The sequence below is a fragment of the Grammomys surdaster genome, unplaced genomic scaffold (genome assembly GCF_004785775.1).
Source record: "Grammomys surdaster isolate TR1022 unplaced genomic scaffold, NIH_TR_1.0 125669, whole genome shotgun sequence".
NCBI lineage: Eukaryota > Metazoa > Chordata > Mammalia > Rodentia > Muridae > Grammomys > Grammomys surdaster.
This window is the reverse complement of record NW_021620506.1, coordinates 538,203-556,555: the sequence shown is the minus strand read 5'-3', so window position 1 is coordinate 556,555 and position 18,353 is coordinate 538,203. Positions and strand designations below refer to the sequence as shown.

General features: G+C 37.0%; 1 protein-coding gene across 2 annotated transcripts in view; it reads left to right on the top strand.

Moving 5' to 3' along the window:
* Parg (poly(ADP-ribose) glycohydrolase) overlaps positions 1-18,353 on the top strand; it is a 109,146-nt gene that overhangs the window by 56,917 nt on the left and 33,876 nt on the right. For both annotated transcript variants that reach the window (XM_028787512.1, XM_028787511.1), the window contains exons 10-13: positions 892-971; positions 5,227-5,287; positions 8,493-8,568; positions 12,655-12,802. In XM_028787512.1, the coding sequence (XP_028643345.1) occupies positions 892-971; positions 5,227-5,287; positions 8,493-8,568; positions 12,655-12,802 (365 nt within the window). The remainder of the gene's footprint in view (positions 1-891; positions 972-5,226; positions 5,288-8,492; positions 8,569-12,654; positions 12,803-18,353) is intronic.

Here is an 18,353-nt window from a genome sequence, read left to right as displayed (position 1 = left end):
ATGCCATGCCATTACAAAGAAAACAGAATTAAACCTCACAAATCGGGGTTGCTGGACACTGCAGCACAGAGAAGGCTTGGGTTTGGTTGCCAAGCAAAGGATCTGTATTAACTCAGAACGCTACAGCAAAACATCACAGGCTCGGTGGCTCATACATCGAGGGTTAATTTTTGACAGTTTGGGAACTAGAGATCCCGCATCAAGGTGCTGGTGGTTCCGTTTGAGGTGAGGGTTCTTCATGACTTGTAGACCGTGCCTTCCCCCTGTCTCTCTTGCTGTCCCTTTTTCTAAGGACCCTAAGACTGTAGGATTTGGACCCTTCTCATCCACCTCAGTGTTTTCTGCTGCATACAGGCCTTATTCCCAAATAGAGCCTTGTTGGGGGTTTTTAATTCAACACAGGAATATTGGGAAGACAGAAACATCTAGTCCAGAACAGAATCCATTTAATTACTAGAGACTACTCATTCTGTTCCCAATGTCTCGTCAGAGCTGTCTGTGACTTGACTCTCATACCTACCTTACTTTATTGTAGACAATGAGGATGACAATTTTTCTGAGATGCCATTTGTTTAGTTACATAACTGCTTAGTAATATTATGCATTATAAATAGTACTTGCCATAAAGACATTAACTGTGGCCCTAATTGACACTGGGGACAAGATGTTACTGTGTTCCTGGAGGAGTAGGTGGAGAAAGCTCAGCACTGCTGGCTCAGCGGATGTGGAGGAGCCTGCTTTCAGCCAGGTCAAGTTCTTTCTAGATGCCCTTTGAATCCACATCAGTTTTCTCTCTAGAGTTTCAGGACTGCCTTCTGCAGGAATTTTATTTTAGTGTTTGATTGTGAATTACAAAGGCATCTTAACCCTTTTTCTTTTGACCTCTTTCAGGTTGTTTGAAGGACGTTCATCAAGGAAACCAGAGAAACTGAAAACACTCTTCTGCTACTTTCGAAGAGTCACAGAGAAAAGTAAATTCCTTTCACTCATAACTATAATTTTTCTTGCTGATGGTGAAAATTCAAATCAAATAACCTGGGTTATATTTTATATTTTAAAGTATAATTGCTTGTTTAAACTTAGTTTGACAGTAGCAATTTAATATAATCTAGATTTTATACTGCTTATGTATAGATATAAATGTGTACTATAAGAACCAAAATTAGACGTATGTACTTTGAAATACATACCTAAGGTTCGTTGTGACTCAAAATGACTTTCAAAGGAAAGTGCAGTGACCAGAAAGTACATTTAGGATGCCTTTTTATTTAAAGAAGCATTAACGAGTGTACTTTTTGTAGATCAAATAATTTGTTTTTCATTTAGTTCCTCCTTTCCTGCCCTACTGTCCTACTTTGATCTCTGTAACTATGATAAACACCAAAACAAAAGGCAGCCTGTGGAGGAGGTTATTTTAGCTTACACTTCAGGTCACAGGTCATCACTAGGAAAATCCCAAGCAGAAATGGAAACTGTGCCTGATTGCTACTGGCTCAGTGTTTTACACAGCCCAACCCACCTGCTCAAGAATGGTACTGCCCGGAGTAGGCCAGGCCCTCCCTCCCTCCCAGTCAGTCAGGAACAGCAACAGCAACAGACAAATTTGATCTGGACAATTCCCCAACTAAAATTCCTTCTTCCAGGGTGACTCTATTATGTCAAGTTGACAACAAAAACTGACCAGCACATCCACGATGAGACTGAGTTACACTTAGTGTGCATATGTCTCTTTCTCTGTGGGACCTTACTGCCTTACTTTCCCTGGAGCAGGTTCTTGTCTGTGAGGTAGAGGGTAGCTGTAAGCACTCTGCAGGGTAGTTGGGATACTGAGCAAGACGATGCATGCTTACTATAGTAACTATTACCAGTAGGTAGATTTTCTTACAAGATAAAGAAAACCAAATTTGCTTAGTCACTCAAGTCAATTGGTCAAGTGAAATGAGCTTTCTTCTTTTCTAGTCCTTAAGCTGTGGGATTGTCTTAAATCACATCTTGAAGTCATTCTAAGATCATTTACCTCTTTAAGTGCAATGTTGCTAAATATTGGTCAAATTTTTAAAAAGAAGTCTGGTAAAGAACATTTTGATATTTAAGGGAAAACCATACCCTTTTTTTTTTTTTTTTTTTGGTTTTTTCGAGACAGGGTTTCTCTGTGTAGCCCTGGCTGTCCTGGAACTCACTCTGTAGACCAGGCTGGCCTCGAACTCAGAAATCCACCTGCCTCTGCCTCCCAAGTGCTGGGATTAAAGGCGTGCGCCACCATCGCCCGGCCCATACTCTTTTTTAATAAAGTAGTGTTCATAGCTTCCTTAGTTTTGAACCCTGTACTGAAATGTTAAGGAAGATACAGGATTATCAGGCTTATAAAAATAAATTAGAATTTGCAATGATTTGCTTAAAATGTGACCTTGGGGCTGGGATGTTTATAAAGTGCTGGAAAGGACCTTAGCTTGGTTCCCTATTGCCCAGGTGGATAAAAAACCAGAATGATGGCAGGCACTTGTAATCCCTGCATTGGAATGATAGAGACAGGCTAGTCCCTCTGTTTTCTGGCCAACCTAACGTACTAGGCCAGTGAGAAACCCTTTCTTAAACAAACAGACAAACAAACAAATGAGCAAGTCAGTGAATGAACGAATGAATGAATAGTAGTTGGCAGTGCCTGAGGAATACCCATATGTTCTCTGGTTTACACACATAAACAGAAATATATAAATATACATATACACACACATGCACATATGTGCATATTCATACACACATTTACAGAAATATAACTCTTTGTTGAGGTAGGATCTCATTGTGTAGCACAGGCTAGCCTTAAACTCAGAGTCCTCCTATCCCCACCTCTAAGTGTTAGAATTACAATTATGTAATTCAGTGTAGTATCAAGCTACTAATTATTTTTACTAACATATTTTAGATATAAATAAGTAATTGAAAGCTGACTTTTCTGTTCTAAGGATCAAATCGTATATTTCTTTTCTAAAAGCTAATTTGCTTTTCTAAGTTTTAAGACTTCATTTATTTTAAGGAAAAATCTAAAAGCTTTTATTTAACTAGAAATATATAAACCTTCTAGAAATGTATAAATCATAAGCCTTGGGACTTGGAGTGAAGAAATAAATTATGTATAAATAAATAAATTTATATAAATAAAAAATGTTTCTTTTTGCCCCTCCCCTTCTGCATAGTAATTTACTTCTTTGCAGAAATACAGTGTAATGTTACTGTAGGTCTTGATGTAACTCCAGTGGCTGAAGGGGAATGAAAGACTTGTAGTAAAGGTTCTGGAGTCTATGGTACAGAGACTTCAGAAATCGATTTAAAGTCTTATAATGCAATGAACTCCAAGACACCCATCTGTGATAGGAAGTTCCATCATACTGTGTGTCTCTAAGAAGGAGGAGACACTCAGACGTAGTGACTATTACAGGAGAGCTGGCACACAGAACTATCACACAAGGATAAATGAGAAATCAACCTGGCAGTGCAGAAAGGAGGCAGTAGAAACTTACGCATCTCAACTGTAATCCTGGATAGAGGAGTAGGAGAATCTCTGTAAATTTTGTCAAGTCTGGAATCCTACCACCAGCATGATCTGCAAAGGCCTGCAACAAGATTGAATCCCATATCAAGTCAGTGGTGCCTCAAGTTGAATATAAAAGCACATGCCGATCTTTTTTGGGAAAGTTCTATTTTAATCTAGACCCATGCCTTGATAGCTCCACTGTAAAAAAGTATGCTAGTTTCAGAAACTTAATATATGAAAAAACAAAAACCCGTAGCTTTAGAATAGATAAGACATAATTCTAGCAGGACCTACTTGTCAGTTTTGTTAAACATATGTGTTTAGTAGTCATGATGAGGGCTTCAGGACTCTAAGACACGGTCGTCTTCTGAGTTAAGTTATCGTATATAGTTTAGAAATAAAGAATCTTATAGGCTAACTATTTAAAACGTGGTAACTCAGACATGCTCTCAAGGTGCTATATTACTGTTTATTGCAGAGCTGTGCCTTTCCTCCCATCTCTTGCTTTGCCTGTGGTATTTATTTATCAATTTCTCTTAGTCTCTTTGTACATTTGTCTTTAAAAATCTAAACGCTATTTTAAGATCTGTGTTAAAAAGAAGTCCTGGTTCTAATACCACCGCCCCCTGTAATGTTTGAGTTGTTTGTATGTTACTGGGAGTAAAGAAATCCAGAATGGTCTATGCTGAGCTTTCACTGGACTCACTACTAATAGTTTCTGACATCTCTTTCTTATGCTTAAGAGCCTTTCCCCTCCAGAAGGAAACAGACATGGCATCAGCCTTTTAGTTTGTTCTTCTTTGGTCTGAAGCAGACAAATTACTTCTGGCTAGATGACTTATTTTTTGCTTTTGACTGGGAAAATAAACAAACAAAAAACAGTAAATCTAGCCAAAAAAATTTTTCTCCAAAATTGTTGACTATCTTACTAATATTTAATTTTAATCTTTTTAAAATCCTATTTACTTATTTAAAAACATTTTTTCCTAAATTATTTTAATTTCTAATTTTATGTGTACTTCTCTTAGTTACTTTTATTAACGCCTTGATTCCTCCTCTGGTAAAGTGCCTGTTTATCTGAGCAGAGCTATTGACTAATTTGTAAGCCAGTGACATCCTCTAAAATGACATGTCCAAGAATTAATTTTAAACCTTAAGACATTTCGCTTCACCGTAAAGCGCATAAATGTAGACCTGGTGACCAGTGTTTGAGTGTATGGTGACATTTTTTCTTTGAAAGGAAGTGTATAAACTAGAATTCAGTCTTGTATTTATTGTTTATACTAAACCAACTTTTCAGTTTTTAAAACACCACCCAAAACTACCAGCTATCAAGTCATACTATTGTACTGTTGTCTGTAGTTTTCTTTTGTGAGAGATATTGTTTTATAGAAAGAGATCCTAATATTAAGAAGGTAGCATATTTTAGTCATTATCTTGATGTACAGCTGATCCTCTGTATCCAAAGAATCACCATCTACAAATTCTGTATGTCACAGAATGAACGTCATCTAAAAATAATTTGAACTTCTGATCCTCCTCTCCCCCAGGTCTGTGATCATACACATATACCATTATGCTGGATTCTACTTATTTTTATAGGTGTTGTTAGTCATATTCTTTTGTTGAGTATATTTAAGTTAAAAATTAATACATTGTGTATGTGTGTGTCTTTTTGTTTATTACTTCTGCAGAACCTACTGGATTGGTAACATTTACAAGACAGAGTCTTGAAGATTTTCCAGAATGGGAAAGGTAATAATAAAAATAACCATCAACCTGAAAATTACAAGGTCTGTTTGATTATAGGAGAATTCTCTTTTACAGCTCTTAGGAAGTTGGGTTTCAGTCTCTAATTGCCCTGCATCCAAGGAGTTTCCTGCCATAAATAACTTATCCATGGTTCTTATTGTTAGCATGTGTCTTTTAAATAAAATTCTCATCTTCTGATTTTGTTGAGCCTTCTGAAGTACATTCTGTTTAGAACCGAAGTTTCCATGTGACGGTGCTGCTGCTGAGTGAGACATCAGTGCTCTCCCCCTGGCACCGTTTGCAGCCAGGGCTTATATTCTAGTGGATTGTCTAATGGAGGACAGTGCAAGGAAACATGTCTTTTACTATGTTTTAGAGTTGGCATGTCAAGAATTTTGAGGTTTGATTTTTTCCCCCATGTGCACAATTGACAGATTTTGTGGATTCCTCACTTACACAGTTTTTTTTTTAATGTTTTTTATCTGTAATTCTGAACAGAATAATAGCCAGTTTAATTCAATCCACATTTGTAAGATCTTTATTACTCTAAAATAGCAAATACATTTCCTAATCTAGGGCAAATTTCTAATGATTAAAGAAAATGGGCCAGCTTTTTAAATACAGAGAAAGATACAATACAACTTACTTTTGTATATTTTAGGTATATATTTCATGTTAAGAAATGTCTCTCATTTTAAATTTTTTTTCGTAGTTTGTAATTTTGTTCATAATTAGTGATGAAAGAGAATGATTCCTATGCTAGTTAACTTGAAAGGACCTGTCTGCTTAGGTGGTACTTTGGTCATCAGAGACGATTATTTGTGAAGTGAAAAGAACTTCAGAAGGCCAAGTGCGTGGTTGACATGAGTCTTAGTAGAGAACAGTGGGTAGAAGAAAGCGTGAAGATGTCCCTTCCCCCGTTCTTTTTCTTTTTTTCTCTCTCTGGCACCACAAATTAGTGAATCTGATTTGTAAAGTTCTTCAGCATTTGACCTTTTCTCAAACCTTAAAAAAATGCTTTCTTGATCTCTGCTTCTAACACTGACATGAGTCTGTACTACTTTTGGATCATAAATTCGCCTTTGACATACCTTGATTTCATTGGTTTCTCTTAAAATGTGGTATTCAGAGCTAACCATTTTACTGTGTTACCTGTCCAGTCTAGAGTAGAGAGCTCTGCTCTCTTTGCTCTTCTTTGCTTGTCTATTATGCTGAGATACAGGAGTCAAGGAATACAGTCTGTTTTTCTCCACATGTCACAGTGCTCACTAGCCTGACTAATGTAAAGGGTACAACGTTGTAGAGAAGGGACTGGTGGAAATGCAGGCACTAGAGTGGCTGCTTTGTGAAAGAAATACAGTAACAGCCCCTGTGTGACACTGATTGTTCCTTTAACTCTGATGGGTAGAACCTAACTTGGTACCTTTTAGCTGCTTCATGAGTGAGTTGGGGAGTGTCATTAAATTCAGTCTCCTAGACTCCATAGAATCAGGAAAGTGAATGTACAGAGGGAGGATGGAGGAGAGGTAAGGATTGTTAGTACTGCCAAGAGTACTGGACTGCGCAGGCCCTTTCTTGAATCTGTTTCTGCCATGTTCCAGTTAGCTCTATGACTGTTAGCAGGTACCCTACCCTGGCTTAGTTAATCACAGAGAGCTGTAGTCTGTCTTTGGTTTTTGAGGTACAAGTGCAGAGTATTTTCAGAGACTAAACATGGAGAACTACTAGGAAGTTAAAGGACCTATCTAACTATTTCCTAATTACAGTGAGACTGGTACATGGTTATCAACTTCAGTTTTGGAGAAATGTTGCCAATCATAGTACTTCCTGACTGACAGCTCACAGGTTTCTGGATCGTGCCTCTTTGTCTTTTCAGTTATATCCTCATAGGCAGTGTTACCTCTGAAGAAAATGACTAGGAAAGTAGGACCATGAAAGGGAGGTTTTAAAAAAAAGAAGCCTAGTTTAGTTCTGTTCCCAGAACTCACAAGAGTGAAGAAGAGAACCAACTTCCATAAGTTATACTCTAACCTGTACACAAATATTGTAGCTATTGTAGTACTTGGGGACTGACACACACACACACACACACACACACACACACACAAAATAAATAATATAATAAAGATGCTATTATATAACAAAACCTATAGACTTATACAAAAGATTATATAACCTTGTATAAAAGCATGATATACTATTAATGGTTTCAATCAATGAGAGACCACTTGGGTTCAAATCTCTACTGTTTTTTTTTTATTTATTTACTAGCTTGAGTAAATCAATTAAATACTTCCTGTATTTTTATTTTCTATCTATAAAGTGGAGGTTATTCTGATAATTAAATAAGTTAAATCCAAATAAAAGTTTTAGAATAGAAGTTGTATTAAAGAATCTTACATTAAATTTATCTATCAGGCTAGAGTTTAGCCACAATTATTTGTGAGCTCAAATTTGGACATTATTAAATCTCAGCAATAAATAGTACTTCTAAATTGTGTGTGTGTGTGGGGGGGTGTTGGTGTTAGTATGGGTGGATGTGCGTATTTTGTTTGTTTGTGTGTTCACCACCTACTCCAAAAACATTATAAACATACTATTTAAGTTAGTTTGGGTTTCATCTCTATTATATCCTAATGTAGCTTAAGTCTTTTTAGTCAGTAAACAATTGGGGAGCAATTGGAATCTACTAAGAAAAAAAAGTAATCTTGAACTGTTGTTCATGCAATGAAATTATCAACCTGATATATAACAGGCCAATATCTCAGTAACTATAGTTTATGAAAGAAAAAAAAATGTACTGAATACTTAGTTATACTCTCCAGGTTTATCCATTGTTAATATAAAAATTCTATAGATCAGCATCTACTCTCCCAAACTAGTGAAAATAGAGCCCATTTAAGAACCAAGCAGGTAATTGTTAGATGTTCTATATTAGACTGCAAACTCTAGCATACTAAAATTTCATTTTTGTATCTTGAGAAAATTTTTAACTGTTATTATCATGTAGGGGAGAATAATATTCTGCCTGACTTTAATGCTTATATGCATGCATTAGTGAAAAATGAGTCAACCCAAGGAATGTTAACGTCTATTTCTGGCTTTAGATTTGGATGGTTTCCTTTGTTTGTTTGTTTCATAGTCATTTGTATTTTCAGATTTATGTATTGTGCATTACTGATCTAAAAAAATACTTTCTACATTGTAGATGTGAAAAACCCCTGACACGCTTACATGTCACTTACGAGGGTACCATAGAAGGCAACGGCCGAGGCATGCTACAGGTAGGTTAATATCACAAGAATGTGTACATTTATGACTCCTCTTACCAAGTTTCTGACAGTAAAGGAAATTTGAAAACCCATTTGTCTCCTGAATTGATTTAATGCAGAAAGGTATAGAGAAAAACAGAACAGATCACTTTGACAGCTGCTGTTTGCCCATGTATACTCATGTGCCTTTCACAAAAGCTTTTGACAGAAAATCCCAAAGTCTGGACAACATCAGTCCTCTTGGTTCAGACATTGATTGTGGACTGACAGAGGATGAAGTTCCTAGGGTATGGTCTTGACAAGCTGTCAGCAGGCAGTTTTGTTCTTTTTATTTAAAGGCTTGTTTCTGCCCTAAATCATGACTAGTTTGAGATGTTTTTATGCCACCAAAAGCCTTGTTTGAGTGTAGGAGGCAGACATCTAAGACTGATTGATAAAACGGGTTTCTTCCCATGTAGAACACTTACAAAGCACATGGTGTAGCTATTTGTACTATCTTTTTCCTATTGAAAAACAAGTAATCCTGTCTCTTCCTTCATCTTTGCTGTGAAGTTGTTACTATCATCACCTTTCCCCAAAACCTGAGAGAAACAATAGTTAAGAAGCCAGGCATGATGTCACATTTCTGTAATCCTAACATTGTAGAGTCCAAGGCAGAATCTTAATGAGATCATGACATTAATTCCAAAGTAACTGAGGAGTCATATTCTTTCTAGAACTATCCTTCATGTAGACATATTTATGCATAACATTGGAAAAGAAGCATCATCTGTTTTCTGTTTGTTTATTTTGTGTTGTATAAGACAGATTCTCACTGTGTTGCTCAGACTGATCTTGGACTCACTCTGTAATCCAAGGTGCTCTGAACCCTATGATCCTCCTGCCTCTGCCTTTGAGAAGTAGGATTATAGACATACTCTACATTGTCCAGTTATGTTTTGTTTTAAGTAACTTTTTCAAACAGATATGCTGGCAAATGCCTGTAATCCCAGTATTTAGGAGGATTGCTGCAAGTTCAAAACATAGCATGTTCAAGATCTGCATGAGCTATAGTAGGGCCCTATCTCAAACACAACATACATACATGTATACACATACATACCACACCCACACACACCACACACACAACACAAACATGTCTATTCTTTATATTTGAAAAGAATTTAATAAATCATATAATTTTTCTTGAAAAATAATTTCTCGATATATTTAAAAATTGTTCCAAATGAATATCACTTTCTGCTAAATTTCCTTCTTTATGCAGTTTTTTCCTACATTAAAGTCTTGGATAAAATGAGAGACGCATAATGTACCTAAGAAGTAAGCAAAACTAATGCTAGTTAGCACCACAGGAATGCTGACCTCTCATTACAGAACAATTCAATAAGAAATCATTCACCAACAGTCAGGGTTGAGAGTCTCCCCATTTGCCTGCAGTATATTATAGTTGAAATATGGGGCCTTGGTAGGTTAAAAGACTACCTTAAAGGCTTCTAGCACTATTAATTGCTTTCTCTACCCATGCCGCATCTCCCCGGGAGATCAGTATTGTATTGTACTGCAGTGCTCCAAAAGCTCATTATGCAATGTATGCATTATGTTATGTTGAATGGCAACAACAAAACCTCTGTAAGGACTGTTATCATCTCTCTCTTTTCACCAAGTCACAATGCAGAAACTGAGTAATCGGAACAAGTACCTTTAAAGTAGAGACTTAGAAACACTCATGTGCTTGTATTTGTGTATGGGAGCAGCTTTCCCACCTGTTACAGAGAGCCCTTTATTAAAACTTTTGTAAGTACTAAAAGCTTTAGGTTTCTTTCTTTTTTTTTTTTTTTAAGCTATTGCTTTAACAGTGTATTTCTATGTTCACCTTTCAAGTAATGACTGTCTTTGGTCTTTTTGTCAAAGAGTGAACAATAACATCACATGGTATATTTTCACAAGTAGTATATAAGTTTGAGAGATTGTATCTTTTTAATTCAGTTATGTACCTGATCCCAGATAAAATCAAGTTATGATTTCAAATCCCATCTGTATTCATAGAAATATTACAACGATGGACATGTACTTAGTTTTTTACTTCTTAAATGCTATCCATTTCATTTCTGAAGTTACTGGGTTTCTCCTTTCCTGTATTCTACCACAGCCCTATTTGAGGCCCTAACAGTTTCTCAGTAGAGATCTATCTAAGCTCTTTGCTGTTAATTTTACATTTTTTTTGGTATATTCTTGAAACTAAAACTGCACCCTGAGTTAATGAAGCACTGGTCTAAGTTGCTAAACGAATCCTTCCCAGACTACCCTGTCATTCTCTGTAGCCCCAGGGTGATGTCCTCTACATTGTAGGAATAATGAAGACGCTGTTTTCAGTCCTCTTCAGCAGTTGTTCACAGTATTTTGTGTCCACTCAGCCTGTCAGCAACTCAGGACTGGATGCTGCTTCCGTTTGTAAAGCTGCATTGCCCTCCTCTGTGCTCAGAGTTTACTCCAGTCCACTACTGGGAAGGCATAGCATCTATACTCAGAGCTTCATGAGTACTCATACGATCTCCCTGCTTATGTGCTTGATTCCCATCCAGACTGCAAATCCTTTCAGGCCAGGGACCACATACCTTTGAATTTATTTTTGTGGCAATGGGCATCAAACTTAGATCCTTGTACATGCCAGACAAGTACAGTTTCACTGCAAGCTATATCTCTAGTCCTAGGACTACATAAGTTCTTATTTATCTCATAGGTTCCAGCGTAATGTTTAGTAAATGTTTATTAAGTATAGTTTTAAGACATATTACCTAGTTCCGGACAACTCATATGTAAGTATGTAATTTGTCAATAGACTAGTTTCACCAAAAAAATTTTTTTCTATATAAGATAAATTATTCTAGATGTTTAATCTCAACTTTGGTACTCTGGAGCACAAACCTAAATATGTAGTTTTCTGTATATTCATTTCAATAATTTGTCAGTATTTATCAGTATTTTCTGTGATCTTATGGGTAAAGAAAGGAATATGTTGTCCTTAATTTCTATCTTTTCATATTTTTGCTGAATATAAGATTTATATTCTTGCTCTATTCTTCTATAAAACTGGCTTCATATTTTCATTCCATTGCTGTAGAAAATATGAACAAATTTTGAGAGATCTTATATTTTATAATAGTTGAAAAACTTATAATTCATGATAAATTGTTTTACTTGTGTGTCTGATTTTATATATATGTTGTATATATTTGTGTATTCTCTTTAGAGTAATCTAAACAATCTAATTAAATAATGTAAATAATCACTCTAAAACTGAAGTAGTGTGGCAGCTGACTTTGCCTTCTTCTGAGGATCATGAGATTCTTTAGTAGGGAATCAGGCTCTTACTCTGAAGAACACTTGCCTACACCCTGAAAGAGGAACAAACATGCTGTTTATGCACTTAGAGTAAATTAAAAATATTAATGGAGTTGTCTTTCTCCTTATACTACATTTTATCCCCCCCCCTCAATTGGTTATATTTTCTAAAGTAGCTGGTAGTATTCCTGCAACTTGGTGTGGGGTTTAATTTGAAACAAAAATTTTATATCTTGTGGGGCCATGGTGTCACTCAGAAGGCAGAGGCAGGTGGATCTCTTGAGTCGGAGACTAGCCTGGTCTACAGAGTAAGTTCCAGGACAGCCAGGGCTGTTACACAGAGGAAAAAAAAATTATCCCTTTATTCCTCTACAGAAGAAAAACAACTACTGAAAATAAAGGTTTGATTGTTTGAAAGTCACTTAAAATAGTCAAAGGGAGGCTGACTAGTAGATGTAGAGAAATGACCTGGAAACCTCACAGCAAGACTAATCTGGATTAATGATCCCAGGGTCATAGATAAGGTGTTTACTTAATATCTTATCTAAAAAGCTCCATTTTCCAGGTTTCTTAGGAGACCTAAAGAAATATTCAGAGTTGTTTGCTGTCCTGAGAGCAAGGATTAAGCAACTGGGTCACTCTTTAGGAAAATTTGGGGACTGGTTTTTATGGAAAGAAATGGTTCCATAGAGTATGTATTTCTCTGTCGTGTGTGGATGCTCAGACACTGTTTAAACACTACATTTTCTCCAATAGGTGGACTTTGCAAACCGTTTTGTTGGAGGTGGTGTGACTGGGGCAGGACTTGTACAAGAAGAAATCCGATTCTTGATCAATCCTGAGTTGATTGTTTCACGGCTCTTCACTGAGGTGCTGGATCACAATGAGTGTCTTATTATCACAGGTTAGTTGTGTGTGTGTGTGTGTGTGTGTGTGTTGTCTACATCTACACAATGCATAGTTTTTCCCCCATCTTGAATTCCTGCTATAAAGATTAAAAACTGCCCAGACAAAGTGTTTCTTTTCTATGGGCTTTAGACTCAATATTTTATTTTTATTACATTTTTTTAAAAACTGGGGTGGTGGGGCGTGTTTTCTTGCATACCACAGCTCATGTAGAGTTCAGAGGAGAGTTTGGGGGTATTGATTCTCTCCTACCACATGGGTTCCAGGGTTGATTTGGGTCATGAAGTTGATGGCAAGCACGCTATTCACTGAGCCATCTTGCTGGTAACCAAGTAGTTTAAATTTGTTATTTATATGTGCTATTTTTTTAATTGCTGTTACCTTATTTTCTTAAAATGTCTTGAGTAGTAATACACTTTATCCCTCCAACTTTCATTTTTTGGCATATCTAAGTCCACCTTTTATTTGAGTAACTAAAAGAACATGCCTACAAGAAGCCAAACATTTCCTCAGTTACTGCTGCCTTTTTAAGCCTATAGAACTGAATTTTGTTTTCTGTTCTTGCTTTGAGATTGATAAAGGATCAAGCTCAAGTTGTCTGGGCCGATGGCCGGTACTTTTACCCACTGAGCCATCTTGCAACCCTGATATATCAAGTATATATCAAGGATTACATTCTCATACTTATTTACATACATACTTACTTTCCTTTAGTACTAAGACATGGGGTTTTGTTTAGTTTTGCTTTTTCAGTTCTTTCAACATATTTAAAATAAACTGACTTGTGTTGTTATAACGAGTCCAGCATTGGTTTACTGATTTACTGTTTACTACTTTATTTCTGGATATGGGACAACTGTCTTATTCTTTACATGTGACTATGATTCTCTGTTGTAGTTGATGATGAGATCTGAACATTTTAAATAATATAGTGACCTTAGAAATTAGATTCCCCCTATCAGAGTTATTGTCATTGGCCTATATTGTTTACTTCATTTCTTCTCTAAACACGTTCTGAGGAGTCTGTACTGCTTGTTGAGTGGCCATTAAGGTTTCTGCTCAATTTACAAGTGGTTAGCTAATGATTATGCAGATTTCTTAAAGTGACTAGAATAGGTAAGTTTCCTGCTTTGCTGGGGTGCTCTGTGTGATGCTTAGCATCATCACCCTTCCACCAGGTCATCGATGACCCTGTTTAGCCTTGACTTCCTAATTCCAAAATTCAGGGTTGGTTAGTGGGGAAAGTTGAAGGCTTTCTCAAGGTTTTTCTGGGCATTTGTGTCACACGGTGTTCTGCATTCCCAGAAATATGGTAGAACTTTTCTATGCTCCTTGTTGGCATCTTATTGTCAGCTTTCCTTGGACATTTTGGTTATTCTGTTACTTGCCCCATGTGGTGACCCCCACCTTAGCAGTCTCTATAGTAAGCAGGGACTTGTGCTATCCTTTTCTAATGCTTGGAGACTAGGCTTTCCACACTGGGAAAGCTCCAGGTTTGTGAAGTCAAGACAGCTTTTGCATGAGATCTCTCCAGGGGAAAGGTCTAATGACTGTTCTCAGAAAAATGGGACTTTGAAAGAGCTTTAACATTCTTGCATCTTCCCTGGTGACTGCTAGGTTGCTGACTTCTACAGTAGTTACTGTTTTAAAGTTATCTTGCTACTTTGCAGAATGGCTTCACATCAGATAGACATTCTTACCTACATGATCTGATGGTTTAGTGAGGTGAGGCAAACAACACAATTTATTTAGTTTATGTGGGAAGTTAAGAAAGAATTTCTTCTTAGATCCTTAGATTGTTATTTCAAGTTAATAACATGAAGAATTTCTTCTAGAATTCTGAAGTTTTTTCCACAATTTATTGAGTTGGAAAGGTAGACCCCTCCCTTCATTATCAGCATTGTCCCAGCGCCTGTACTGCTTTTCTCTGTAGTTGTTGATTACCATGTATGCACATCCATAAAATGGATGGGATTGGGAAGTTACTGGGGGAGGTGCATGCGCACAGAACACTGAAGGGAAACTGAGGGAAGGACTGCTGAGTGCCTGCTGTTGGCAAGCTAAACCTTTTCATGGACTGTGGACAGTAAGGCTGTTACTGTTCCTGTCACTTACATATATTGATGGTAATGTTTTAAAATTTTTAAATTTTTTTTTAAAGTTTTTTTATTTATTTATTATATGTAAGCATACTGTCGCTGTCTTCAGACACCCCCTTAGAGGGCATCAGATCTCATTACGGATGGTTGTGAGCCACCATGTGGTTGCTGGGATTTGAACTCATGACCCCTGGAAGAGCAGTCAGTGCTCTTAACCACTGAACTATTTCACCAGCCCCCAAAATTTTTAAATTTTATAGGATTTAAATTGAAGAATGACAAAATAGCCCATCAGTTTTGGAGAAGAATTTACATCCTTTAAAAAGGGGGAGGGGGAGAGGACGGGGAGTGGAGGGAGGGAAAGTTGTTATTGGGATGTAAAGTGGATAGTTTAATTAATTAAAAATTGATTAAGACACCTTGGTAAAATGCTGGGCATTTAAATCCAAAGCTAGTTTCTTTCATTTACTTATGGTAAACTTATTTCATTCTCTTACGGTATGAAAAGAATCTTATCTACCGTTAATGTTACAGTAAGTAAGGGATATCACTTTCCCTGGCTGTATTAGAAGGAAAGCATTAGCATAGTCTGTCTGTCTCTCTCCCTCATGCCTCCACCCTTCTCTTGCTTAAGATAGCTTGTCCCTACAAAAGGATACTCCGGACTTGTCAGTGACCTCTGACTTACCTGCAGCTATTGTAAAATGAATGGAAAATTGTATATTTATGACTTTCCTTCAGATTTGTAATGACCTCAAGCTAAGGACATTTGGGGTGACTTTTAACTCAGCGTTTTTCCCCACATGCACTTAACTTTATTACAGTGCTTCCTAATTAATATCTGTGATATGATGTTCCCTTAATGGAAATAACCATTTCATCATCTGTTTGGTATCTGGACTTCTGCCATCTCCCTTCTTAGGAGACTCTTAACCATGTACTGTAATTTATCTGCCTGATCAATTCCATTCCTTCAGTGATGTGGCTAAGCTCAGTGATCTAATGGCTGTGATTGTGCTGCCTGAATCTGTAAAAGAATTTGGAGAAATTGGAAATAAATTAAATTTGTCATCATTGTGGGACATCTGGTTGCTATCAGACTTTTAAATGAATATGAAACAGGTCATGCAAATGGCAAATACTTTTGTTCAGACAGTGTTATTTCTGTTTGCTGTGATTCACCCTATAGTAGCTATGAGTTACAGTATAGGTGGAGTAAAAGAATTAAACATCTAGAATACAGCTTCAGTATCAAGTGTTAGTGGGCTCTACAGGGTTCTCCTTTTGGTTCTGTTTGTTGAGCACATAAAACAGTTAGATGTCTACACACACCTACAGATGAAATTTGGTCAACAGAAGAATAATTAATTTACATAAGACCACCCAGAAGTGAAATTGTCTCACGTGTCATCAAGGTTGCTCTCTAAAAGTCCCAGCAGTGTCTTTGCCTCTGTCTTCAGAGCCACTGCCTGGCTGCAGATGTGAGCTTCTAAAGAGTCTATTATGTGTCCCTGTAGAGTACTTCTGAACCTACTGTTAACTTCAGTTAATATGGTGCTTTCTGTTTCACTTGCTCTGTGGATGTTGAACATACAAGAGCATCCAGCTATACTTCCAGGTCCAGGCAGACTCTGCACAGGAAATAGCAAGGACATTAGACTTATTTTCTTGGTTTGTAGCATAAAAATATTTAAAGTATATTTATGGGAATTAAGATATAAATTAAAATTTTTTGAAAGGTGGTATGCTAAATAATAAATTAGAAGCTGTACTTAACCTTTATTATGGAAAACTATAAGTCATATACCAAAAATAGAGTACTTTTCATAATGTTGCATACATATGCCTTTTTGCATGCATATAATGTATTTTGAAGAAATTCCAAACTTACTGAGTTATCACAAGAAAAATATATTGACTTTTCACCTGGGGTGGGGGTAGGGTCCTACTTTGTAATTCAGGCTGTCCTTGAATTCAAGATCTTCATGCCTCAACTTCCTGAGTTAGGATTACAGGTGTATGTCATCACACCTAGCTTTTCATACTCTTTGTAAAACTGTACCAGCCTACCTCTTTTCTTCTCCACTTTCTTTTCCTCAAATATTTAAGTGTATATTAAAGACATTGGTCCTTTTTACTCCTAAATATTTCATCATATGTTTGCTAAAGATTAGTGAGTCTACCTATTGAAATGCGTCATGTTTTGGGGTGTGTTGTGGCTCTGTGCTTTGTGCTAAGTAGCATCCACACCCCTCTGTTCAATCTGCTGCTCTGCGTAAGCCCCACTGGTTTTGTATCGCCTTGTTCATTTATTTTTGAACTGTTTACACTCACGCCCCCCTTTCTTTCTTTGTTTTTTTCTTTCTCTTGTTTGTTTGTTTTCAGAAAGAGTCTCATTGTAGGCTAAGCAGCCTCAAATTTGTGGTGATCCCTAGCCTCCGCATGAGACACTATGCCAGGCTTATTTTTAAGTTTATTATGGGTTTGTATTAGCTCAGCCACAGCCTCTGTGTAGTCAAACGCTGAATTCATGTGTTGCTATAAAGATAATTTGTAGATGTGATTAAAAGTTCACAGTAGTTTAGTTAAGACTTAAGAAGGGACATTATTTGTCTCACTCTGTGAGGGTCTATTTCAGTCATATAAGAGATAAGCTTCCCAGAAGAAATCCTATTGTGGCCAGCAGCTGCTGCCTATGTCTGAGAGTCCAGCCTGCTTGTTAAACCTGTTTCTTTAGCTCCCAATGTTGTGCGAGCCAAGTCCTTGCAGTAAATCTCTTCATATGAATCTTATTGCTTCTGTTTCTGTGGTTGGCCTATGACTGATATGCAGCTCTTGTGAGTAAACCTGCTATAAGCATTCCTCTGAGCAGTTTTTCTGTACATTATTTTTATTTCATGTGTTTGGGTACTTCGCCAGCATCTATGTATGTATGCCACTTGTATGCCTGAGCTTGCAGTGGCCAGGAGAGGTCATCGGATCTCCTAGAAGTGGGGTTTTGAGATGCTGTGTAAGTGTTAGGAATTGAACTTGAGTCCTCTGGAAAAACAGGCAGTGTTCTTGATCACTGAGGAGCTGTCTCTGTTGCCCCTTCTGTACAATTTTTATTGGTACACATTTTTGTTTTCTAAATACCTACAAGTGACATTTCCAGATCAAACTGCTAATGTTTAATTTATAAGAAATTACCAGACTATTTTTCAAAATTATTGTGCCATGTTGTTTCACCAGTAGAGTGAGATTTCTTCTTGTTCTATTTCCTGGTCAGCCCTTAGTGTGGCTTTTTCATTGTTTGCTCAATTGATTGTGTTTGTTTGGGTTTTTGTTGTTGTTTGAGACAGGGTCTCACCTTGTAGCTCTGGCTGACCTGGAACTCACAAAAATCCACCTGCTTCAGTTTCCCAAGTACAAGAATTAACATTCTATGCTACCACACCTGACCTGTATTGT